Below are 27,337 nucleotides of genomic sequence, written 5' to 3' on the forward strand. Positions count from 1 at the left end.
TTCTGGTCCTCATGGGACGTCCAGAGAAATCACGTGGGGAGGGGCCAGCTGGGTAGCTCAGTGAATTGAGAGCCAGGCCTAGAGGCGGGAGGTCCTGGGTTCAAATCTGACCTCAGACACTTCCCAGCTATGTGACCCTGGGCAAGTCACTTGACCCCCATGGCCCACCCTTACCACTCTTCCACCTAGGAGCCAATACACAGAAGTTAAGGGTTTTAAAAAAAAAAAGAAATGAAATCACGTGGGCTTCCATTTTGTGGAGTCAGAGATCAAGAACTGGAACCTCAGAGACCAACTAGTCCCATCCCTTCCCTTTACAGAAGAGGAAACTGAGGCCAGGAAAGAGTAGGCAATCCGCCCCAGATAACTCGGCTAGTGAACATCAGAGGTAGAATTTGAAGCCAAGGCTTCTTACTCAAGCACTACCACTCTTTGCCCTAACTGTGCCCTACTGGCTCCCTCCCATAAGCAGTGCAAATGCCTAAAAATAAAGGACAAACCCTTCATCCTGGCATTAAAGCTTTTCACAAGCTGGGCCCTGCCTACCCTTCCGTCCTCCTATCCTCTGTATATCTAACATTCCAATCTATAAGTTGACTAAATATCTACAGATGTCATTTAGTACATTCTAACTTGGCCATTTGGGCCATAAATGGCCCCTTGTTTGGCATACTCTCCGGGGTCCTCTCCACCTCCCTAAGTCCTACCCTTAATAATTCCCTTTTCTATAGAATGTTAGGGGCATTAATGAAAAGAAATAGGGCAAGTATTGTTTCCTCCAGGAGGATACTGAGTGTCCAGGAGGGAGAGTGACTTACGGAAATTGAACCTTCTTCTTCTGGCTCCCAAAACCCTGAACCTCCAAACAGGCCGGCATGCCTTGGGGTATGTGATCAACCCACCCAAAGGTGGGCTGATGGGTCAGATCCTGCCTTCCACTCAAGAGTCAGTCATAAGGCTTGTCTCTAACACAACCACGCAACCCTTTGCCCATTGTAGCCCAAGAGTCATCCGTTCCGATCCTCCCTCCACTTGGGACACTCCCAGATTTCCCCCTTCTTACTTCCTCGGGATATTCATAACCTGACCTGACCCAGGAACCTACAGGAGCCAAGAAATCTTCCTGGGGAAAAACCTCCAAGCAAACACATCGGGAGAGGAAAACGAGCCCTGACTGGCAAGAAAGTTTGGTCCCCTCTGTTCTAGACAAAGATGGCTGGCCATCGTTCTTCTATGCAGCGAGAGAGACATCTGGTGGTTCTAGGAGAGACTTCAGCAATCAATATTTCCAAATTCAGAGAGTTCACCCAGAAGATCAAAGCCAAAGCCCTCAGCCTACCCACCCATTAAGGCCCAGCTCAACCAGGAAGGTTCCCTGACCCCTCCTCATCAATCAGTCAGTCAACAAACAATCAAATTTTGTTAACCCATCCCTTTTGTCTTGGAGTCAATACTAAGTATTGGTTCCAAGACAGAAGGGCAGTAAGGGCTAGGCAGTAGGGGTTAAGTGACTTGCCCAGGGTCACACAGCTGGGAAGTGTCTGAGGCCAGATTCGAACCCAGGATGTCTCATCTCTAGGCTTGGTTCTCTATCTACCAAGTCACATAGCTGCCCCTCTTATCACTCATTTTATGAAGAAGTCTTAGGGAACTGCTTAAGGTTCAGAGAAGCTACTGGTCCACCCATAATCCCCCAGATACTCAGTGTCAAAAGCAAGATGGCAGTTCAAGTCTTCCTGACTCCCATGTCTAGCACCATGTCCAGAGCTCCATTTCTTGTCCGAGGCCTCCCGCCAATGCCCAGGAAGCCTTACTCAGGTATTGTAACACTGCTTGGATTTGAATAGAACCTTCAGGGCCTCCATTTCTCATACTTCCGTGTTTTTTAAAAACCCTTCACTTCTGTGTATTGGCTCCAAGGCAGAAGAGAGGTAAGGGTAGGCAATGGGGGTCAAGTGACTTGCCCAGGGTCACACAGCTGGGAAGTGTCTGAGGCCAGATTTGAACCTAGGACCTCCCATCTCTAGACCTGACTCTCAATCCACTGAGCTACCCCATTGCCCCCTCATGCTTCCGTTTCATCAAAGGGAGGCTTTTTCACAAATGGGATTTAGAGTATTCTCTTACTACAGTGACCAATATGGAAGCCCGTGTTCCATGATAACACACGTCTAGTCCAGATCAAACTGCTTACCATCTCCAAAAGGGGGAGGGGAGGGGAGGGAGGGAAGGAGACCGTTGGAATCTTAGAATTTCAGAACACGTATGTTAAAAATTGCTATTACGTGTAATTGAGAAAAGAAAATATATTTGAATTAAAAATAATTTTTAAAAAAGAGGCTTTTACAGGAAGAAGGAAATGGAGTCACAAAGGTAGAAAATGGCACCGTCTCTGATTTCAGTGAATTTATAGTCTAATACGAGTTTGAGTATACACCGCAGGATCCTAGTTCTAGCATTGGCGTGGACCTCAGAGGCCATCTAGTCGAGTCCAACACTCCTATTTTACAGATAAAGAAATGAAGGACCAGACGGTAAAGGACTTGTCCAATGTCTCACAGGCCGTAAGCATCGGGATTTGAATGCAGGTCCTCTGACTCTGGAGGAAGAGGACCCCAGAGGTCAACCAAAAATTTTACAGATGATGCAATTGAGGCAAAAAAGATGAAGTAATTTGTTACAGTCATAGTCTCATAACTCTATAGCTAAAAGGGGACCCTGGGGCCCATCCAGTCCAATATTCTCATTTTACAGATAAGGAGGCTGAGGTCCAGTGGGGCAAAGTCACTTGCCCACAATCAATAAAGTAATAAGTACCAGGGACTGAACTTGGGTCCCCTGACACTAAATTCACTCCTCCTTCTACTGTTTCCCATACGCATGAGAAGGAATATCTCCAAACACTGCTGGGAAAATTGGAAAACAACATGGGAGAGATGAGGCTTAGATCAACATCTCACACCCTACACCAAGCTCAATTCAGAATGGGTGAATGCCTTGAATGTAAAGAGAAGGAATATCTCCTCTGTTTTATCTTTATTATTTCAATATTTTATTGCTATTCAGAGGCTTGTGTTAGGTCTCCATCCACCAATGGGGGACGAGGGAAGCAAACAGGAGACATCGTGAATGAGGGAGACTCTGAAAGGCAAACCCACCGTCCCGATTATTTTTCCCCCAAGTGGCTCTGGAGAGCTCATTGCTGAGCCCTGCAGAGTTGGTGAGAGAAGACAGGAAGCGATTAGGGAGTTGGATGAGATGATCTCCAAATTCCCTTCCAGCTCTCCAGTATTTCCACCAAAGATGTCAGCCAAGAGGTTTAGCAGGAGTCAGCCAAGACGTCCCTTGGACCCAAATGGAAAAATTGCAGGAGACGGAACCCAGAACCCACCAGGGAGTGGCTGATGCTTTCCCTTTCTGGGCCTCATCTTCCTCTGCTATAAACAAGGCGACTGGACTTTGTGGTTTCCAAGAGCCCTTCCAGCACTCCTGTAATCTGAATTCCTCTCTGTTGGTTTGAGAGGCTGAGCTCAGCCGATGAAACGTAGAGAATGACTTCCACCTAGCGTTCAAGGGAAGAAACTGCTCTGGAATCTTGACGTGGATCCTTATCCAACAAAGCAACAAATATGTATTAAGCCCCTACTATGTTCCAGGTATTGTGCTAAGCACAAATACAGGAAAGCACACACACACCCCAAAAAAAAAAAAAAAAAAAGACAATCCCTGCCCTCTAGGAGCTTACATCCTAAGGGGGATTGTTTACGGAATATAGAGAGAATAATTACAAAGGAGTGAAATACAAGATAAAGGAGCTTCAGAAAGGAGTTGAGAAAGACCAGGCAGAAGATGGTGTTTGACCTGGATCTTCAAGAAGGACTCTGGGAAGCAGAGGAAAGGAAGGATTATGTTCCAGGTCTGGGGTATGGCCAGCACAAAGCTGTAGAGACTGAGAGAAAGCTGGTTTGACTGGATTGATGTACAAGTGGATCAAAGGGACGGACCTCCCTAAGGTTATCGCAGGAATATTTACCTGTATTTGTATATATGACCTTGGGCAAGTTGGTTTAATTTCTTTGGACCTCACTTTCCTCATTTATAAAATGAATAGATTGGACGAGATGGCTTCAGTGGCGCCCTATAACTTTAGTTCTAGTCTTCCTCTTTTTCCAGGTTTGTAACCTTAGCCTGTTCTTTGCCTCTTTCCTCTCTCTTGCCCCACATAATGCCCAAATTTGCCATTCTTGACTCTCTGATGTCTCTCACATTTGACTTTTTCTTTCCAGCCGCACAGCTAGCAACTTAGTTCAGATCTTCCTCACCTTTTGCCCAGATGACTACAACTTGTTCTTTTCATAGTCATAAGCCTGGACCATTTTGGAGAAGGTTGTGTTTTCCCTGCTGTAGCCCCCCAAAATATAGATCTTCCCACATGGCCCACAACCAATGAGACACTCATGTCCACTGATTGCACTAGGGACTGTAAAATTCCACGCCAAGATGTCAAAGTATTCCATGGATCCAATATTGGTAGGTGAGAAACACAAGATTTGAACCCAAATCCACTGACCCCATATCTAATGTTCTTCTTTCTAGAAAGGGCTTTGGAAATCATTCCAAAGTTAGATATATTCCAAAGTTCTGAGATTACACTGGCCAGTGTGGAGAAAATAAACCATCTAAAGAGATAGGATTACATCATGATCTTGTCCAGAAAGCATTATCATCATCCTTCGCCAACCCAGAGTCCCACAGTAGTTCACCCAATAGGGAAAAGGATCTGTGTTGCTCTTCTGAGAATCTTTTGTACTCAAATTCAGTTCTGACTTTGTGGTCACTAAAAGAGGTCTTCTCCTTCCCGTGCCTTTAGTGGGCAGGAACCAGTCATAGCATGCTTACATATACCCTAAAGTCCATGTAAAAATTATGTTAGGATGTGTCTATTCATAGGGATTGGGCCATCATTGGTCAATCACCCATTATACTTAAATTAGATTCTCCCTCTAGTGGGTGACTCCTCTTACCATAACTATTATTATTGCTAGTTATTCTTGTCATTATAATTGTATATATTTACAGCAATGTGCAGACGACTAGGAATGAGCAAAAGTTAAAAACTGTTTCATTTTGTGCCAACAATGGTCATGGGCGTGTGCTTCTACTGACAGTAGACTGACTCAAAAAACCTGGCCTTGAGTTGGTTTTTCCCATTTTTAGTTAGTTCACTGTTGCTTGCCAAATTTGGTTCCATATACATGTTTCATTGTTCTCTTTTACTGTTTTTAACTCTAAGTCTCATAGGCTCATAGTAAACCTTTCATTTTACAGATGAGAAAACTGAGTTTCCAAGTGTCAGAGGTAGGATGTGAACCCAGATCTCCCTAACTCTAAGATGAGCACTCTTTCTATTTAATATTGCTCAGAGGAAATATATAAAACATATGGTTTGTGAGGAAAACATTTCAGTGACTGTGGAATGCATTTCATTTCAGCTTTATATGTGATAAAGTCAAGAATCACTCAAGTTCACGATGAAACCATCAGTCTCACCAAAGTACAAAGGAAAGTGCCATCTAAATTAAAAAGGAAGCCAAAAGCCTAATAATCCTCAGAAAGCCCATAAAGGGGACCCTGGCAGCTGGACAGACAGTGATTGATTCTTCTACTATACAAGCTAGAAAAACCTCAAGAAAAAACTTTCTAACTTTTAATATAAAGAAAAAGACTTGTCATGGGCAAGACAATACAAAGACTGGAGTACTCGATACTGGAAAATGATTGTTTTTGCTGATAAAGCTCTTTTTTTTTTCATTTAAGACTAGGTCAAAACCATTGTCGGAAAAAGTCCAAGATGAACCTATGAAATTGTGATAAAAGTATAGCTTTGTGATGAAGATTAAAGAATCAAAATCTTGTGCATTCAGTGGCCTCCTAGATGATGTAGTGGATGAAGTGCTGGGACTAGAGTCAAGAAGACCTGAATTTGAAACTTAATAGCTATATAAATCTGGAAAAGACATTTTATCTCAATTTTCTTAACTGGAAACTGAACACCTCTCAAGGCTGTTGTGATGATTAAATGAGAGAATATATATAAAGTGTCTGGCCCATAGTAGACATTTTAATATATGTTTCTTTCCTTCCTTTCAAATTATGCAAAACAAATCATTGCAGTAAAAGAACGTGTCTTGTGTGAAGAGTTCCTTAATAAGACTTACTGTTATAAGTTGTAAGATATATTGTATAAGTGATATAATACTGATTTTTTCCCTTATCTTGCTCCACCTCACTGCCTGGCCATCAGATTCATGCCCTACTCCAGCTCTCCTTTATGAATTATCTTCCCCCATTAGAATGGAAGCGTCTCAAGGACTAGGATTATCTGGGGATTTTTTTAACTCTTACCTTCTGTCTTAGTATCATTTCCAAGACAGAAGAGAAACAAGAGCTAGGCCATTGGAGTTAAGTGACTTGCCTAGGGTCACACAGCTAGGAAGTATCTGAGATCATATTTTAACCTAGAACCTCCTGACTCCAGGCCTGGTTCTCAATCCTCTGAGCCACCTCACTGCCCCCAGATTGCCTTAATAACTTTATTTTTTTTTAAAACCCTTGTACTTCAGTGTATTGTCTCATAGGTGGAAGAGTGGTAAGGGTGGGCAATGGGGGTCAAGTGACCTGCCCAGGGTCACACAGCTGGGAAGTGGCTGAGGCTGGGTTTGAACCTAGGACCTCCTGTCTCTAGGCCTGACTCTCACTCCACTGAGCTACCCAGCTGCCCCCAATAACTTTATTTTTATATTTGTGTCCCCAGTACTTACCCCATTGCTCGAGACAGGCTTAATCTCTTAATCTATTTATCAATAAGTCAGTTAATATGATTATTTTACTTTGTCCCAAGAAATTCACATATTTATTTATATATTGTTTATAATGATAGAATATAAACTCCAAGAGAACAGGGATAATTTTATTTTTGTCTTCTCCTTTCCAACACCTAGCACAGCATCTGGAGTGTAGATGACATTTAGTAAATGTTTGTAGATTGACTGATTGCCATATCAGTGTCAATGAGAGGCATCTTCTCTACCATCTGTCAAGTGCTCAAGAGGAAGAAATTTAAAAGTAAATGGGGGAAAGCTTGATGTCTCCTTGGATTGAGAGTCAGGCCTAGAGATGGGAGGTTCAAATCTGGCCTCAGAAACGTCCTAGCTGTGTGACCCTGGGCAAGTCACTTAACCTCCATTGCCTAGCCCACTGATTCCCAAAGTGGGCGCCACCACCCCCTGGTGGGTACTGCAGCAATCCAGGAGGACGAAACAGCCACAGGTGCATTTATCGTTCCTATTAATTGCTATTAAAATTTTTAAAAATTAATTTTGAGGGGGCTAAGGAATATTTTTTCTGGAAAGGGGCCAGTAGGCCAAAAAAGTTTGGGAACCACTGGCCTAGCCCTTACTGCTCTTCTGCCTTGGAACTAAATCTTAGTATTGATTCTAAAATGGACAGTAAGGCTATTTTGTTTTAAAGAATGAACAGATCTAGTAAAACTCTCCCACTAGCTTCAACAATAGTATGTTGAGCCACTTTCAGAATCTGTAGTCCTTTCTGGGTGCTTTCATTATTCCCATTTTAAAAATAAGGAAACTGAGGCCCAGAGAAGTGAAGTGATTTTCCCAAGGCCATATGGGTAATAAATACAAGAGCCCAAATTTGAAGCTAGGTCTTCTGGCTTCTGATCCAGTATTCTTTCTCCTACCCAATAATACTTCTTGTTTATGTCTGTGCAATAAATTGGAGCCCTGGAAGATTATACTTGTGCCTTTAGCCTATACCAGATCTACCACCAGAACTTTCCACCAAACTACAAACATTATGGGAAGTCTGGACGTCTGACTGGCCCAGGAACCCCCAGGATGATGGGTTCTCATCGGCTCTCCTGAAGACGACCTACTTCCAAAAGACTGACCCACGGTCAGCCAGACTTTTCCTAATACAGCATGATGCAGGGACGAGAACAGAGGATTTCGAGACCGTAGAGAGTATCCAACACTCAAAGAGCATCTACTAGAGGCCGGGCACTGGGGACAGAAGGGACGACGGCGCCAGTCCTTGTCTCGGAGGAGCTCCCATTCTGGTCGGGGAGATGAATCCACGCCGGTACTTGTGGGCTTGCACGATATCTACGGTGTAAATGGAAGGAGATCTCCGAGGGGAAGGATGTGGGCTCCAATCTCAGCTGAACTTCTTACAGAATCACAGAACTTTCCAGTTAGGGCTAAGGCAGCCATCTAAGTCATACACCAAAGGAAGTGGTTGGTCAGTCTTTGCTTGGAGACTTCTAAAGAGATGGGGATCACCATCTTCTAAGGAAGATGAATCCACTTTGGGACAACTCTAATCGTTGGGAAGTTGGGTTTCTTTTTTCCTGTTGTCAAGGCAACTCCTGCCCTTCCCACTTGGCATAAAGGAAAGGATGTTGGATTTTGGCCCAGGGGATTGGGCTCAAATCTCAACTCTGTCGCTTATTACCCATAGGACTTTGGACTGGTAACTCAGCCTCAGTTTCCTTATTTGTAAAATGAGGGGAGGTGGTCTAGACGACCCCTACAGTCCTTTTTAGATCTACAATCTTTTGCAGCTCAAAATCCTAGAATCCTTCAGTCTATGAGAAAAGCAGATGGTCCCGAGCCTAGAGAAGGGGTGTCAGGGTAGATGTGTGCTCCTCTCTCCCGTCCTGGGGGCTCAGCAGGCCAGGTGTGGCTGGAAGCTGCGGCTTACAGGATGAGTCTCTCAGATCCCATGCCAGGAGGCAGGATGCTGAAATATTCAAGAATCCACTTGATTATTTATGAGACATTTACTTTTTGTAAACACTGCCTTCATGAAGGCACAGAGCTGCCTCCAGGGGCCGTGAAATATTGTTTGGCAGCCGGGTGAAGGCTTTCAGTCATTTAAAGGGCTTTATCATCCAGCCTGGAGACGCTCCCCAGATGAGATCCTATGATGTTACATAAATAGCCAGATGCCTTTAAAATACAGCAGCTGAGGATTTTCCTTTGCTCTGAGGCCTCCCCTAGACATAGGCAAGCTAAACATAATGGGCATTTATCTACTGCTCTGAGATCTACAGATGTCATCCATCAACAGCTGAGTGGGAGGAGCATTGACTGGAGGCAGAAGACCTGAGTTCAAATGCTGCCTACTCTCTGGGTGACCTTGGGCAAGTCCTTAAAGTTCTCTGAACCTTAGTTTCCTCATCTGTATTATGAGGGAGTTGAACAAGATTAGCAGTTCTAATTTTTTGGTTCCAGGACTCCTTTACATAAAGTTCTTAAAAATGACTGAGGATCCCAAAGAGCTTTTGTTTATGTGGATTCCATCTGTCAATTAGAAATTAAAACTGAGAAGTGTTTGAAATGTTTATTAATTCATTCAAAAATAACAATGAAAACCATTATATGTTAACAGAACATATTTTTATGAAAAATAATTCTATCTTCCGAAACAAAAAAAATCTAGCGAGCAGAGTGGCATTGTTTTACACATTTTTTTGCAAATCTCTTTAGTATCTGGCTTCATCGAGGACAGCTGGATTCTCTTATCTGCCTGTTCATTCACTCTTACTGTGTTTGCAAGAAGTTGTGGTATGTGATTCCAATTGAAGGATGTGCAGAAAATCTGGCTTCTCCCAGAAGTACAGCTTGACATGGGAGGAGCATCTTAACGGGCAAATAACAGCTTAGTATTAGTATGGAAATAGTTTTGACTTCAAAGACCTCAGGGGTCTGAGGACCCCACTTAGAGAACCCCACTGATCAGATGGTCTCAGAGGACCCTTTTAGCTCTGGATCTGTGCTCTCCTGTAAGTCTCCTGCCAAGCCTGGAAGGGGAGGAATTATGGGTGCTATCATCATTCTACTTTAGAGAAAGCCAAGATGCAGAAAGACGAGGAACTTTTACCCACGATCATCCAGGCTGGTCAGTGTTGGAAGTAGGATTCAAACCCACATCTCCTCTCCCTGACTCCAACTAGTAATTAATTAAGTGCCTACTGTTTAAGTTCTGGGGATACCAAGAAAGTCAAAAGGCAGTCCCTGTTCTCAAAGAGCTCACAATTTAATTTGGAAGTCAACATGCAAACCACCAAATAAAAAGGGTGTGTTTATACACGGGGTACCCCAAAAGCCTTAACTTGGTCCTAAACTACTGAAGCTTAAAACTGCTCAAAGTCTTTTGGGACACACTGTACAGGGCAAATTGCAGATAATCAACAGAGGGAAGGCACCGGTATTGAGGGGGACCAGAAGTGACTTCTTGCAGAAGATGGAACTTTAGCTGAGACTTTAAGGGAACCAAGAAGGTGGACATGAAGATGAAGGAAGTTCTAGGCCAGCCAGGAAGAGCAAAGAGATGTCACTGGTTCGTGGAGGAGGGGGATGTAAGGTGTAAGAGTCCTCCAAAGGTAAGGAGGCAGTTTGCCCGGGACTTTATAAGCCAAAGAGAGGATTTTATATTTGATACTGGAGGCAATGGGGAGCCATTGACTTTTAGGGAATAGTATGATAACATTGTCAGACTAGCAATTTGATGGCTAAGAGGAGAAGACTAGAGAGGGAAGAGAGTTGAGGCAGAGATACCAACCAGCAAGCTGACACAATGGTAGAGGCATGAAGTGATGATGAGGGCCTACGCCGGAGTCATCTCTGGTCTGGTCTGTTCCATTATAGACCAAACCCTGGTTCTGGTACATGTGAACTTTAGAATCTTCAGGATGGAAGGAAACTTTGAGATTACCTCGTCCACCATCACCATTTTACAAAAGAGGAAACTAAGGCTCACCAAAAGGAAGTAGTTTACCCAAGAGTATATAATTTTGTTTATAAAATCATCAAAACGACTTTGACTCTAGGATGAGCTTCAAGATGAGGATAAATCAAAAAAGCCATCACCTTCCTGATTTCCTCCCTCAGCCTCAGAGTATGGGGACATCAAGGGTTTGTGTGGAAGTGCTGTCCCAGGTCCTGACTCATTCACCCAGTTGATGACAGAGAGGTTCTACTATAGACTGCCTTGGACCACTTGGGGTTCTGCCATGATGTCAACCAGACTCTCTACTTGGAAAGCGGTGAACAATTGCCAAGAGACAAGACAAGAAACCACTGTGGCCTCTGTCCTTATGGTCTACCAGAACTCTCTGCTAACAGAACCTCAAGGACAGATGGGGCTACGCCCTCCACCACAACTACGGTCCCTCCTTCTAGCCCATCTATCACCTCACCAGCACTCCCACTCGGGTCCTCTGTGGGAAGAGCAATGATTGATCCAGGCCTATGGGACGAGGACCACCACCAACTCAAGGAAACCAAGCCCTCAATATTGACTGCAGGGTCACCTGCCTATTGGATAAAGAATCTGAAAGCCCGTGGGCAATCATCACAGGTGGTCAGAAATAGGATGAACAGTGGATACCACAGAATGCAAAATTTCTCAAACTAATTTAGCAACAATTTTCGAATCTGAGCCTCGATATTGATTGTCAAACCCCAAAATTAATGTTTCAATGTGTGGAAGGAATAGGATCTGAGACTCTGAAACATTCTCTGAGAATAAAGGGGTGGCCAAGGATGTCAGGAACATTTTAGAGCAGAACAGATTAAATGAAGCCTCTTTTTACAAAAAAAGAAAAAAAACAATTAATCTTTCTGATATGTAATATTAGTTTTCAGACACATATTTCATATTCTAGCTCTGGCTATCACATATGAAAGAGGGAAACAGCAGGAGCACTGACATTTTCTCAGGGAACTCCTAGTGCCATTGTGTCAAACCCTCATTTGGCTGTTGAGGAAAGCTGAGATTCAGAATTGGGCAGTGACTGGCCCCAGGGCACAAAACTAGTCAGAAGCAGAATCTAGACTAGAAGTGAGTTTTCCAGACTCCTAATCCAGGACATTTTCTATTACTGTATGCTGTCTGGCAGGACGGAGGTGGGCAAAGGGCCTGGGCTTCTCAGAGAGGTCTGAGCAGAAGGCTGAGACTCCCATTTCCAGCTTGACCCCCCTTTTGCTCTTGCCCTCCATCTTGAGATTGAGCTCCTAATTAGTGGCCAGGGGGACATCCTGCTTCCCATCCCCAACAGTGAGACTCAACAAGGAGGAAATTCAAGCCAGCACAAGGGGCATCTCTAGTGGGTGCCCTTCAGCAAAGACTCAATTGCCTCCTTGGGCTCTACTCCACACCTCCAAATCCCTGGGGAAGCCTGGGAGAAGCAGGGAGCCCCGAGGAACTTCCAGGGCCCAGAGAAGGCAAGTAACTCAGCCAAAGTCACCCAGCCGGTGGCAGACGGCCCTGGGGTTTGGGCTCCAGAGGCACTCAGAATCCTTCTTCCTCAACCAGGGAGAGGAGCACAGCCTTGGGAGTGTTCTCGAAGAGCGCAGCCCGGTTCTGTTGCTGGCCCTTCTTCACCCAGTGGCCATAGATGCGGAAGGCACAGGCGTCGATGAGCTTCCTCAGTGGTCTCAGCGCATAGGGGTCTCGGAGTACAATCTCTCGAGTCACTGGCTTCATGCGCCGGTATTGGTAGTAGACTCGGACGGAGGCGAGCACAGTCAAGGCAATCACCTGCAGAAGAGGGACAGAAGACCACAGTGGGGGGACCCAGGGGACCCCCTTCTCCCCTTCCCTGGGGGAACCTCCCTACATCGGAGGAGCGATGGATTGGAAAAGAGAGGTCAGAGGTCCTAGATTCAAATTCCAGCTCTGTCACTATGACCAGTGACCACCCTGACTGCTCTGTGCCTCAATTATTCAGTAAAACTAGTGGGTTGACCTAAATTTCACCCAAGGCCCCTCCCAGCTCCAAATGGATGATTCCCTGAAAGGAGATGCTAACACCTCTGAGCCCCAAAAGGCTGGATTCAAGATCTTTCTTGGACAAATCCTGGCTGGATGATTCTGGACAAGTCACTTCATCTCTCTCTAGATAACTCTCTAAGGAGGAAGTGCCAGCCTGCAGTGATGGAGAGAGACCCCCAATGAGCACTAATCCCTCACCCTTATCCACATTTCTATGCTGCTTTCAGGTTTTCAAAGTATTTTCCTACCAATCAACCAGGGAAGTCAAGACTGTATTCATATGCCCATTTTCTAAATGGGAAAACTGAGGCCAAAGCAAGGAAGTTACTTGCCTATATTCCCCATTAGAGTAAGCATCCAATCTCCAAGAATCAGAAAGGATCTCAGAAGCTCCTTGGTCCAGCCTGAATCTGGCTGCGTGAGGCTTCCTTCTCCAGTACCAATACTCAAATGCCACTGTTTCCCAATAGAACGGGCAGCCTTTTGGATTGGGCAGGTGGAGGGCTGTCTAGGAAGTCAGGTTTGCCCCTTCCAGCCTGTCTTAGATGTAGGGGAATCATCTCCCCCACACACACCCCCTCAGAGAATGTTCCTCCAGTGTGGGGGGGGGGGTAGAAATCAGACAAGAGGAACTCTCAGCTCATTTCTGGAGTCCACTCTGAGGCCAGAAAGACTACAACTGCAGAGAGGGGGAGTTCAGATGAGAACGAGATGCGAGAAGGCGGGGGAGACCCAGAATGGGCCAATGAGTGGCAGTTTCTTTGAGAGCCAAGTTCTACAGAGGGAATGGGAGCCAAAAGGTCTCTACCTTGAACTTGCCCCTGGGGCTGAAGTGACGGACTTCCTGGACCACGTATTGCTGGAAAAAGGGGTGAGCCAGGGCTTCCTCAGCTGTACACCGTTGCTGCGGGCTCAGGACCAGGAGGCGAGAGATCTGGAAGGAGCCAAAGGGTTCCCCCTCAGTAGCACTGACGGGGACGTCTGACCACGCCACAATATACTGGTTGAACCATGGAGAGAATGTGGCATTGGGAAAATAGGCGAGTCCTTCCTCCCTCCATGTCCAGCTCTCCTCTATCTCCAGGCAGAGCCCCGTCCAACCACAGCTTATTGTCCCCCTCCTTCCATGAAAAATCCACAGCAGACCCTCCTTTCCCTGAGATCCCAGTCCTAGCCAGAGCGGAACTATTCATTCATTGGTTCATTCCATTAACATGAATGCCAAAGCATCATCCTAGGAATATAAAGACAAAAACTAAAACTGTCTCTGCCCTCGTGCAGCATGGATTCTACTGCGAGGATGAAATGGTTGTACAGACAAGTGAATGCTCAACATACAAAGTAATGAATCCTGGTACTGTGGAAATAACACTAGCTCTTAAGTCAGAGGATCAGGTTCAAATCCTGCCACTGTCCTCTGTGACTTGGGGGAAATCGGATGACTCTGAGCCTCGGCATCATCTGTAAAACGTAGGGGTTGGACTAGATGGTGTCTGAGGTCCTTTTGATATCTAAATCTATGATTCTATAAAACTAAATACAGGGTGGAGGTAGTTAGGTAGCACAGTAGATAGAGTGCCAGACCTGGAGTTGGGAGGACTTGAGTTCCAATCTAGCCTCAGATACTTCCTAGCTGGGTGACCCTGGGGAAGTCACTTCATCCCCTTTGCCTAGCTCTTAGCAGTTCTTCTGCCTTGGAACCAATACTTAGCATTGATTCTAAGACAGAAGGCAAGGGTTAAAAAAATTACAAGTTGATTTGAGTAGGGAAGAAAGGAGAGTATTATCGACTGGAAGGGTTAGAGAAAGGACTTCTCTAGAGCAAAGGTGTCAGAAATGTGCCCTGAGGACCCCATGCAGCATTCAGAGTGAAGGTCTACTCACATTAAAATCTAATTTGGGGGGGGGGACAGCTGGGTAGCTCAGTGGATGGAGAGCCAGGCCTAGAGATGGGAGGTCCTAGGTTCAAATCTGGCCTCAGACACTTCCCAGCTGTGTGACCTTGGGCAAGTCACTTGACCCCCATTGCCCACCCTTACCACTCTTCCACCAAGGAGCCAATACACAGAAGTAAAGGGTTTAAAAAAAAGAAAAGAAAAAAATCTAATTGGGAAATATTTAATAAAACAAGTAAAAATATAACACAGAAAATGTCCGTTTGTGGTTTTCTAAGTCAATGTTTGCATTTGAGTTTAATATCACTTCTTAGACTATGGCTTGTGATGTGAACCTTGCCAGGAGTTAGGAATTCTGAGAGTGAGAAGGGAAAAGGCTCCAAAGAAAGGCACAGGGATAAGAATTGGGGAGGGGAAGCCGCTGGAGGCCATCCATATATGAGGAATAGTATGTGGTCTGGAAAAGAGTGCATGAGGAGTAATGTGAAATCAGGCTAGAAAGAGAAGCTGCAGAGATATAGATAAGACAGACAGGCACGAGACAGATGCATAGATAGAGCTAGCTAGCTGGACAAGAATATAAGAATATACATAGCAATAGATGATGATAGATATAAATATATACGAGAGAGAGACAGAGAGAAAGGAGACAAATAGATACAGAAGGCCTTTAAATGGCAGAGGAGATTTAAAGAGCATCAGAGCAGATGGGACCCTGAAGATTATCTAATCTATCGCCTCATTTGACAGATAAAGAAACTGAGGCACAAAAGTGATCACACATCAAAGTAATACCACTGGGGGCAGCTGGGTAGCTCAGTGGAGTGAGAGCCAGGCCTAGAGACGGGAGGTCCTGGGTTCAAAGCCGGCCTCAGACACTTCCCAGCTGTGTGACCCTGGGCAAGTCACTTGACCCCCATGGCCCACCCTCACCACTCTTCCACCAAGGAGCCAATACACAGAAGTTAAGGGTTTAAAAAATGTATAAAAAAAGTAATACCACTAACACTAAAACCCACACTTCCTGACTTCCAGTCCAATATTCTTTCCACAGTCCCGGGCAGCCTCCCTCCCTTCTCTTCCCTATCATGGCTCCAACCTAGAAAGGAGAGCCCAGTACTCACAAGGTCCTTTACAGTGTCTGATCGGTCATCCCATTCTGGGGAACCAAACTGGTAGTTGCCACTCATGATCATTCTTAACATCAGCATCTGCTTGCGGTGCCAGAAAGGGGGAGAGCCAGCCAGGAGGGTGTACATGATCACACCTGTGCTCCACCTGGGGACAGAAGGGAGGAGACACCAGGTACCAGCACTCAGGGACCAGCTCAGCGTTTCTTTTGAAATTTATTTTATTTACATTTCTCTCGCTTCCCAATCTTTCCCTCTGTTTGTGTCTATTTCCTCCTCCTCCTCCCGCTACCACTACTACAATTAGAACCTTCCCTTAAAATACAAACATTAAACCAAACGAGTGGGCATATTGGCCACACCTGGAAGTTGATGCTTCCTTCTCTATCTTCTCTAATGAGAAGAGAGATGCATTCTCATCTTCAGTTCTCTGATGTCAAGATAGCCAGTGCTTGATGCATTGACTTGAATTCTGGGGTCTTCATTTTTCCCCTTCCATTATTCCAAGAACAACAGGGTCCACCTTTGCCTCCAATCCCCCAAACCTTATGCTGACCCCCTTCTTTGCTACCAACCCCTCCCCTTCTTCCCTGCCTACAACTCACATGTCTACTTCTTTCCCGTAACCAGGGTGGCTGTCATTCATGGAGCACTCGAGGATCTCAGGGGCCAAGTAACTTGGAGTCCCACACACCTCTGGCAGGAGCAGAAAGAGAAGGAGACATTGAGGAAAAGGCTCAAACTTGGGGGTGGGGGGAGAGAAGGCAGAGAAGGTGGAACGAGAAGAAAACAAAGAGAAGGAGGATGGAGAGGTGAAAGGTCTATAAGAACAACATAGTCAGAGCAAGAAACATGCCAGGGTTGGTCTTATCCCAGTCACTAGTCAAGACTCACAGCCTCAAGTGAGGAAGAGCATGGAGAGGGCAGGGGATTAGCCAGGTAACCTGAAGCAGGCAACAGGTTAGAGAATAAGGAGAAAGGTCTTGGCTGCCCCACCTCGAAGCTTCTCTCCAGGGTCCAGCTGGCAGGAGAAGCCAAAGTCAGTGAGTTTGATATTCATATCATCATCTAGGAGGATGTTTTCTGGCTTCAGGTCTCGGTGTACAATGTCCAGCTTGTGCAGGTAGCAGATAACCTCTAGCAGGGCTCGCATGATCTTCCTGGTCGAGGAGAGGGGTGCAAGGGAGGGAAGGAGAAAGGAGAAAAGTGGCATTGTTCAGAACACCCTGAGCCCTAAGCCTCTACCGATCTGCTGCATTGAAGTCCATAAACTTCTGACCAGGACCCAAGCGTCTGACAATCTCCACGAAGGGACTGTGGCTATTAATCCCATAATAAAGGGGAGAAGCAAAACCTCAACCTCTCCTCCCAGCCATGCCTCCTGCCAACGTGTCCTCTGGCATGGACAGGGCCTAGCATATTCCCCACAATCAGAGACCCTTGTACCTAGAATATGAAGGAACATCCGGATTGCTATCACTACCCCCACCGGAGCCATGTGGAAACTCTGGTTGTAGTCCCAGGCCTGATTCCCTTCTCCTTCAATGCCCCAATAGAGACAGAGACTCTTGTTGAAGCAGAGGAGGAGACGGGCAATTACCAGAGGAATAACAAACCTCAGAAAGCGTCAGTCCCTCATAGAAATAATGGTGATGGTGATGACAATGATGACGATAATAAGGTCCAATAGGGTAGGGAAAGCAGCTTAGGAAGTACCTGGTGACCAGCTCCCCTCACCTGGTTTCTTTCTCACTCAAGGTGACTTTTTCAGTGAGGTAGTCAAAGAGCTCGCCTCTCTTCATCCTACAGACAGGTGTTGGAGGGACAGAAGAATGAATGTACGAGACGCTCCTGCCCCAGTTTTTTCTTATCATAGGCGCTCCCTTGTGTCCCAGAATCCCCATGGTAGCCTACTAACATGAAGTCCCGGAAAAAAAGAGAGAGAGAAGTTGCCTCTCAAAATGGAGGCAGAGGTTCAAGATTTGGAAAAAGGGAGAAAGAAGCCTTTCTCCATCCCTCTTCAAGCTGGCACCTTGCCCTCAGGTTATCTGCCATCCATCCTGAAGAGATCCAGTTTGTATCTGATTGTTTTGTCTTTCTTTGAATCTCTAGTGCTGAGCAGAGTAGCTCAAACATAAATGTTTGTGGACTGCCTGGCAAATTAGGCAGAGGGGGAAAGGTTGAGGGGACGGGAAGCATAAAGGAAAGGGAGCCAAGGAAATGGAAGAACACTAGAATAGAAAAACTCAGGAGGACTTCTGGCCACAGAATCTCAATGCCTGGATGGAAGCTTTAATCCAACCTGCGATGATAATGTGATGGGAGAGGCTGATGGGCAACTGTGTGCCCCACTTACGTCACCAACGGTCTGGTCCAGTCTGAATGTGTCAGTTATACTTGAGTGAAAAGGACAAGAGGCTCAGAGTTGACAGCTTGGGGCACGTGAGTCAGACTGCTGGCCCTGTCAGGGTGTTGGTTTGATACCCCAGGTTCGATTTTTTTATATTTTCTTGACCCCCATCCCCACACCTACCACTCAGGTCACCTCTGGGTGGGCTTCATAAAAAAGCCATTTTTATGATAATATAATATAATATCATTTATTATAATATAATATTTATGATCATGTATTATGATCATATAATAACAACTCTTACTGAAGATGAGACATTTCAACTGTTACTTCCCTCCCAGCCCCCTTCCTTACTCCTCCCTTTGCTGCCTACTCAGCAGTTGTGAAAATCATGAAGAACCCAGAACAGCTGCAGCTAATCCTAGCCAAAGAAACTGAGGAGTTTCTTACTAGTTAAAAACAAACAAACAGAAAAGGGGGGCAGCTGGGAAGCTCAGTGGATTGAGAGTCAGATCCAGAGACAAGAGGACCTGGGCTCAAATCTGGCCTCAGACACTTCCTAGCTGTGTGACCCTGGACAAGTCACTTGACCCCCATTGCCCACCCTTACCACTCTTCTGCCTTGGAACCAATACACGGTACTGATTGCAAAACAGAAGGTAAGAATTTAAAAAAAAAAACAAAACAGAAAGGTACCCGAGTGGGTCTCCTCTCCCCACCCCCTGTCCTTTCCTCTGGGTTATTATCACTATAAATTCCTCCAAGTCAAGTAGCTCCTCTGGTTAGGATCTCAGTCCTAATTCCCTCTTCTTATTCCACCTTCAGCACCCCAACGAAGGGACAGGGACTCTTGTGACAACAAAGGAGGAGATGGACATTTGTCAAAGACCAAGAATAGAGTCATGGGATTTTGAAGTTGTCTCTCATAGAATTGATAATATTAATAATTCCGATTTCTATTATACTTCAAATTTTCCCAGGTTCCTTATCTGCTGTGAGTTTCACAATAACCCTAAAAGGTAGATATCAATATTCCTACTTTATAGATAGGGAAAAGGAGGCCCAAGAACAGTGACTGGTCCAAGTACCTGCTAGTTGGCCAAGATCTATTAGACAGGAAAAGCAAATGCTGGGGTTGGCTGATTGGGGGAGAGGTATTGTGAGTGGCTAGCCCAAGAGTTCTAAGACTTGCTTCATGTAATCGATGTGCTCCTAAAAGATTATGCTTAAGTCCATTTATCAATACACCTGGGGAATTTGCTGTCATGGTCTTCATTAGTGAACAATGAACATTGCCTGAGTGCCTCCTCCAGGAAAGGGCCAGGACTCTGGTGGTGAATCTTTTTGTAATATTAAGACGTAAGCTATAATTAAATGTTTTCTTAAATCAAGACAAACCCATGCTAGCCTCTTTGAAGGAGGAATTTCCTGATGGTAAAGAAATATATTCAGATGGGAAGGACTGAAGGAACCCAAGAAGTCCTTCTTCCAGGTAAATCTTTTGTTCGAGTCTCCAAGAATCCTCAATTTAGAACCAGAAAAGACCTCAGAAATGATCTAGTCTAGGTTCCTTATTTTATAGCTGAGGAAAGTGGCGATGTGGTTTATCCAGGGTTACACACTTAGTGTGTCTTTTTTTTTTAATCTTCCCCTTCTGTCTTAGAAACAATACTAAGTATTGGTTCCAAGGCAGAAAAGTAGTAAGGGCACCAGTGAGCTTTCTGACATTTAATCCAGAGATCATACCACTCTTGCCCATCTGGTTGTTGCTGTTCAGAAGCTTGAGCTGATTTAGCCTCAGTTTCCCCCTCTATATAATGAAACATTTGAACTAAATGGGATCTATTATCCTCTGATTTCTTTTTTTTTTTTTTTTTTAAAACCCTTAACTTCTGTGTATTGGCTCCTAGGTGGAAGAGTGGTAAGGGTGGGCCATGGGGGTCGAGTGACTTGCCCAGGGTCACACAGCTGGGAAGTGTCTGAGGTCGGATTAGAACCCAGGACCTCCTGTCTCTAGGCCTGACTCTCAATCTACTGAGCTACCTAGCTGCCCTTATCCTCTGATTTCTAAGGCGCCTTCCAGTTCTGAATCCTGAGAGGCTAAAAATGGATGACATACCCCTGGGTGAGCCACAATTAGAGTTCCTATTTTTATAGTATTAACGTGTTGGTTTTCTTTCAACAACAACATCCTGAAATCAACAGTGCAACTATTATCAGCCCCGTTCTAAAAAGAGGAAACTGAGGTTCTGGTTCTGCTGGTTCTGCAAGGCAGAATGACTTGCTGCTAAGAGGATAAATCAGGATGAGAAAATGGATTTTTCCCAGCCCACATCCAGGGCTCACGAAGCCCCATGGTATAGAACTGGGTTTGGGGAAAGAAGAGACTCCCTCCAGCAGAAGCAAAGACTGGCTCCCTGTGAGGCCCACCCCAGCCCACCCCGACGCCCCTGCCCCTGGCTGGGAGAATGGCTAGCTTTGGGGACCAGGTAGGTACTCACAGGTCAAACACCAGGAAGAAGAAAGTGTTGGTCTCGTAAGTGTCCTTCAGCTGGACTGTAACGGAAATGAGCAGCTAAGCTTTAGCTGCAGAGAAGTTGTTTGGGAGAAGGACACAGGGAGGGGGAGACGGGGGCACGAGCCCTGGAGTGAGCTTTAGTGCACAATCTGACCAGGCTTGACCTGGGCTTGGGAGTTAGTCTCACACAGGAGGTGCCCAAAGCCGTTCCCTCATGCTTTCCCACAGCTGGCCAGCAGCTTTGCCTAGCTTCCTCCTTCCACCTGCTCCCACACTCTCTGTCCTTATTTCTACCTGCAGCCAGCCCTGTCTGCGTCTTTGAAGGAAGAGGGGGAGACTTTGGGTTAGAGCTGGGAAGTCTGGGTCTTCCTGCCTGACTGAGAGAGAAGGCCAAAGGCCCCAGTGGGAGAAGGCCAAGCTAATCTCTCTCTTGGGTCAGTGTTCCCTGTTTGAGGTTCTCATTTCTCAGGAAGATGGCTGGGCTGGGTCTATACAGGCAATGCAAAGAAGAAAATTAATACAACTACCTGGGTATTTGAGGCAAAAAAAAAAAAAAAAGGATTGATGAAGTGAATTATCTGAATAATTGTCCAGTTTCTCCATCTTGGGGGTGGGGTATAGACATAGATTGACTATTCTTAGACCTACTCATACCGCCCCCCCCATCCCACTCCTCCTACTCCAGAACTTGACTCTTGAACCACCCCCCATATCCTCCCTCTCCCCGAGGATGGCAGCTGACGGAGGGGGGACTCACTGACGTTGGGGTGCCCGGAGACCTTGCGCAAGATGTCGATCTCCTTGATGGTGGCTTCCCGCAGTTCCTGAATCTCCTCCGGATTTAGGTTGCCAGCAGTGATATCGATAATCTTCACGGCATACTCCTTCCTGGTCAGCTTGTGGATACAGCGTCTCACTACACTGCTCACACCCCTGGGAAAGGAAGCTCAGCTGGGGACGAGGCCAGCATCCCCAGCAACTTCAGGGAGTGGGACAGCTTCCCACAAAAGAGGACATATTTTACAAGGGAGAAAAGTGAACTCCAGAGAGGTCCAGTCATTCATCTAAAGTCCCTCAGCAGAGCTGAGACGAAAATCATACATCCACGGCTAAAAGAACCCTCACAGGCAAGCTAGTCCCACCCCCTCATTTTAAAAAAAGGAGAAAATTGAGTCTTGGACAGGTAAAAATGCTTGCCCAAGGTCATACAGGCAGTAAGCATCAGGGGTGGGTTTTGAATTCAGGTCCTCTGAATCCAAAGTGAGTTATCTTCCCAAGATACCATGAATCAGGGAGCAGCTGGGTAGCTCAGTGGATGGAGACCCAGGTCTAGAGACTGGGGTGGGGGGAGGTCCTAGGTTCAAATTTGACCTCAGACACTTCCCAGGTGTGTGACCCTGGGCAAGTCACTTGACCCCCATTACCTACCCTTACCACTCTTCTGCCTTGGAGCCAATACACAGTATTGACTCCAAGATGGAAGGTTAAAAAAAAAAAAAAAACTTAAAAAAAAGATACCATGAATCGATCCTACCTTGCAGCCCAAGTTTCTTTCCATTAAGCTATGTATTCAGACCATAAATGAACCCCATCCCCAACCTAAGGGTAGATTCAAGTGAACAGAGGCAGAATAACTCTAAAAGGGGATACATCTGGCCTGGTTTTTATCCCCTTTGCTTGACCTGGCACATGAAGTCCAGAGTACCAAACTGAAGGGTTCCGAGGAGAAAAATGACCCAGTAGGGGATGGATTTAGAGAGAGAGAGAGATCACCCATGGAAAGATCTGAGTTCTCGAAGAGGTATGGAGGAAGGATGTTGAGGGAAAGGATCTTACCTCCCCAGGATCTCCTTGGGTTCATATTTCTCATAGAACCCCTGGGCAGAGTGGGAGTCTGGCAGCCCTTCATCTCGAGTCATGGTCTATTCTTCAATAAGGTGGTGCCAAGAGGTTTTACTGGAGGAGAAAGAGATTAAGTCCATGGGGTGGGGTGGAGTGAGGGGTGGCAGTAGAGAGAGGGTTCCCCTAGGCAAAAGTCATGAAGTTGGCCAAGTTTAACGTTGGTATCCTCTCACCTCCCCTTTTAGTCTTGGCTGACTGGCACCACCCTGCCTATTCCCACCATCACAAGAAAGAGTCTTCACATTCTTTCCTCTCTTCCATCCCGGTTGGTTGTCCCTTTGAGAAGGAATTGACAAACTAATTCACACCAAGGCAGGGGTTCTTCCCTTTTCCGTGTATGTTTTGGCCCTCTCTGGCACTCTGGTGAAGCTTATGCGCCCTTCTCAGAATCATGTTTTAAGACATAAAATAAAATCCAGAGGATTGATTGCAAAGGAAGCCAGTTATGTGGAAAGAGTTATCAAAATGCTTATCCAAAATGTTCAGAGGTTAAGGTTAAGGTTAAGAACGCCCTCTACTAAGGAGCAAAAACTCCTTAATGGATTCATGCTTTATCCTTCCCCCAATGGGATCTGCATTTTAACAGGGACAATCCATCAATCCACACACATTTGTTAAAGGGTTTGGTATTATGCTAGGCATGGTGCTGGGTGCTGGAAATACCAAGACAAAACCAAAAAGGATCCCTGCCCTCAAGGGTTCCAGCCCATTGTGGAAACAACAAGTTCATGTGTAAGTCAGTACAAAATATATGGAAATGCAAGGTGTGACCTATAGTCTAAGGATCACAGGGCTCACAGATACATGGATCCATCTTGACCCCAAAAAGCTTAGTTTCCCTCTCGGCATTATTGTCCTAAGCTGGTGAACTCCAGGAAAATCTGGCTCCAATCTAGGTTTCTCTAAATGTGAAGAAGAGTCACACACACACACACACACACACACACACACACACACATCCTTAAGAGGGTAGTTAGGTGGGACAACAACTGTATATTTCATGTATCTTTTGAAGACCCTCAGCTTTTCCTGGAAAAATCAAGGGCTTAGCCCTTATCACAGCCTAGATTTAACAGGGACAACAGGCACCAATCAGCATCCCCTCTATTATCACCTGCCAAGTTCTTATCCAGCCTCTACTCCAAGATTTCTGCTCAGGGGGCTCTCACTGCCTCCTGAAAAAGCAGCCCTTCCTTCAAGACAGCCTTAACTGTAAGAAGCTTTTCCTAGCATCAAGCTAAACTATTTCTCTTTATGACTTCCACTCACTGATCATTGTTCTGCCATCTAGGGTCGAGCAGGAGACGTCTCTTCCATTTTCCATGTGAGATCTCATTAAGTCCTCCAAGATGGAAGAACACACATCTTCCCTCCTCCCAACCTCCAGTTTTCTCTTCTACAGACCAAACATTCCCTTGTCCTCCAGGTTTAAGCCAATCTTCATATGGCACAAATTTAAAGCCCTTTACTATCCTAATTGTTCTCACTGGGCCACTCTGAAGCTTATCAATATCCTTCTAAACCATGGCACCCCAACCTGAAAATACTACAGAATTTCCAAACACAGTTGGCTTAACTGCTAAGGACCAGTCTAACTTAGATCAAAGATGCCAGTCACCACATTGGCCAAAGAGTAATGAATATTAAAGACACAGATTCTATGTTGATGGCAGAACAATTGACATCAAGGAAATAATGCTTCCAAGAAATATTGATGTAGAATGTCTTGGGCAAAACAGGTTAATTGGGCTTGGAGGGCAGCTAGGTGGGAGGACAGGTTCAAATCAAAAAGCATTTGTTGGTGTCTTCTGCTCTTCTCCCAAGCTTGGTGCCAACATCTGCTGTTGTGGGCACATCCCAGAGACAGAATGGTGGAGTCAACAGAATCGATGGATTTGGCTATTTGGGGCACATAGTAATCAAGGCTACCTACACCTTGTGCAGAGTGGCTATTGAGGCCATCACCTATGCTGTCATTGATTTGAACTGCATGGTTTTAAATGATCCCCCCCATGACAAGGTCAAGGGTACCATAAAAACTGAAAATGAAAACCCGATGATGATTGAAAGTATGATCCCACCAATGTCAAATGGGTAGCTGCTGGCGCCATGGATGTTGTAAAATCCACTGATGTCTTTAACCCCTTGGAAAAGTCTGGGGTTCACTCGAGGGATACAGCTAAACAAGTCACAATCTCTGCCCCTTCTTCAAATGCCCTGCTTAGAGTAAAACATGAAAAACATCCACCAGGATGATCAGCGATCCTTCTGCCTTACCAACGCCTTGACCTCACCTATCCAAGGTCATTTGTGACAGTTTTGCCATTGTAAGAGCCCTCGTGACCACAGTATTTGTCTTTATTGCTAAGTAGAAAATAGATGGGGGCAGCTGGGTAGCTCAGTGGATAGAGCCCGGCCTCGAGGGGAGAGGTCCTGGGTTCAGATGTGGCCTCAGATACAGCCCAGCTTGGGGCAGCTGGGTAGCTCAGTGGTTTGAGAGTCAGGCCTAGAGACGGGAGGTCCTGGGTTCAAATCTGGCCTCAGTCACTTCCCAGCTGTGTGACCCTGGGCAAGTCACTTGACCCCCATTGCCCACCCTTACCACTCTTCCACCAAGGAGCCAATACACAGAAGTAAAGGGTTTAAAAAAAAAAGAAAAGAAAATAGATGGTTCTCTGGCAAGTTACGGAGTGATGGGCATAATATTGAACGATCACCCCTGATTCCACTGGTGATGCCTAGGCTATGGGAAAGGGCACAGGGCTTGGTTTTCTAGGTCGCTGGTCCCAATGTGTCTGTCACGGAATTGACCTGCTGCCTGGAAAAATCTGCCAAAAACAACAAAATCAAGAAAGTGATGAAGCAAGTGATGAAAGTAATCTTGGTGGAGTCAAGAGGATCTGGGTTCAAACCTGGCCTGAGACACTTCCTAGCTGTGTGACCCTGGGAAAGTCACTGAACCCCTTTTGCCTCTCCCTTGCCCTTCTGTCTTAGAATTGTTACTAGGACAAAAAGTAGAGATTTAAAAAACAAAAAAAAAGAAGTCTTGGGCTACAGACATTGGCATTCAGATTGTCCTCAATTGTCCTTTTGTCAAGCTCATTTCCTGGTGTGACATATATAAGGTTATAGCAGCTGTGTGGTGGACTTCATGGCTACCCTGACTTCCAAGGAGGAAAGCAGAAAATCATGGAGATCGCCTCCTGCCAAAGGAGGTGTTTCACTCCTGGAGAACCCCCATCCCAAGGATCCTCTACCCCAGGCTCAGCCCCTCACTTCCAGCATTCCTGGAGAAGGGGGGAAATGTGTGAACTCCTAAGCTCTGTGTTATCAGTAAAATTAACATTTTACTCAATGAAACAAAATAATTCAGGGGGCGTGGAATCATTATCCATAGGTAAAGGGACTTGCCCAAGGTCACATGTAGAACAGATACTGCAAAGAAAACAGGTGTGGTTCTCTTTGGGGATAGAATAGCCCTGTTCAAAGAACTCAAGAAGGAGAAGCTACGTGAGTGAAGGGCCCGGGAGAGGATCTCCCCAAGTCCTCTGCAGCTGGGAGGAAGGAGACTTCACAAGCAGCTAGGGAGGGGGAAGAGAGAAGAGAAGGAGAACTGAGTCAGTCCCATGACCCTGAGAGGAGCAGGGAAGGGAGGCTGGGGCTCCCCTGGAACCCCTCAGTTGGCTCTCTCAGAGACAGAATGAAGGGGTTGGACTAGAGGACCTCCTAAGGAGCCCTCCTGTGCACTGGATTGGGCAGTGAGAAGGGGAGATCTAGAAAGGTCCGGGAGGCCTCCAGACTGGCTCCTGAAGGGTTTCCAGGTAGGAGGTCCACAGGCAGAGGCAGGGGGATGGGCAGGGATGGAGGGCAGGGGAGGCCATCCTCACTTTAAGCAGTGGCTCTCTGGTTCTCAGTAAATGTTTGCTGATTGCTGATGGCCTGATGTCCTCTGACCCAGTGTCCCTGGCAGCCTGGCTCCTGGGAGGTGACCCTTTGGCCCAGGGAATAAAATGGCCAGACTCGGGTCCCAGAAAAGTGGCCTCCCCCTCCCTGCCTGGCCCCATGCCCTTAACCTGCACTGGGGGAAGCCCACAGCCCTGCATCCATCCTGGTGACTCTCTGGTCCTGGGCCCTGAGGCCAGCCCAGGGCCTCCTCCTTGGCAGGGAGGGTCAGTCAGGCCCAGACCCACCAGGAGGGGACAGAAGCTCCTGAGGGCCAGCATTCCTCCCCCATGAACCCACCCCCACCAGGGCCTCAGCAAAACTGGAGACCAGAAATGGAGGCAACCAAAGGAGAAGAGATGAAAGGGGGAACTGAAGGACAAAGGGAAAGCCCTCTAGGAATGGGACCTGGCCACACTGGGCCCCCTTGGCTGGGCTCCCGGGGCTCCCCCTGACAGGGAAGGCCTGGCTTCCCTCCTCCTCAGGCTCAGCTCAGGCTCAGGAAGGTGCTGACAAACAGGCCTTTCTGCTGACTGGCCCAAATGTCAGCCCTGGCTGTGGCAGGGACCTGGGAGCTTGGCTGGCCTGAAAGGCCTCTTGTGTCCTGAGCTCGGGCTGTAGAATAACAGCAGCAGCAGCAGCATCTCTGGGGGCGGATACACAGATACACACACACACACACACACACACACACTCTCAGACATACTCACACACACTCACACATTCACATACACACAGG

General features: G+C 46.2%; 1 protein-coding gene across 1 annotated transcript; it reads right to left on the reverse strand.

The window, feature by feature from the left end:
* Positions 1–9,449: 9,449 nt before the first annotated feature.
* On the reverse strand, positions 9,450–22,902 carry PHKG1 (phosphorylase kinase catalytic subunit gamma 1). The gene is made up of 10 exons (XM_044673063.1): positions 22,830–22,902; positions 22,591–22,710; positions 21,512–21,687; positions 20,738–20,792; positions 17,621–17,686; positions 16,880–17,043; positions 16,489–16,579; positions 15,878–16,031; positions 13,667–13,792; positions 9,450–12,624 (listed from the first exon to the last, which is right to left on the reverse strand). The coding sequence occupies exons 2-10, from the start codon at positions 22,671–22,673 to the stop codon at positions 12,376–12,378; spliced, it is 1,164 nt and encodes a 387-aa protein (XP_044528998.1). The 5' UTR covers positions 22,674–22,710; positions 22,830–22,902; the 3' UTR covers positions 9,450–12,375.
* Between the last annotated feature and the right edge of the window lie 4,435 nt (positions 22,903–27,337).

Source organism: Gracilinanus agilis, chromosome 4 (genome assembly GCF_016433145.1).
Source record: "Gracilinanus agilis isolate LMUSP501 chromosome 4, AgileGrace, whole genome shotgun sequence".
NCBI classification, from domain to species: Eukaryota; Metazoa; Chordata; class Mammalia; order Didelphimorphia; family Didelphidae; genus Gracilinanus; species Gracilinanus agilis.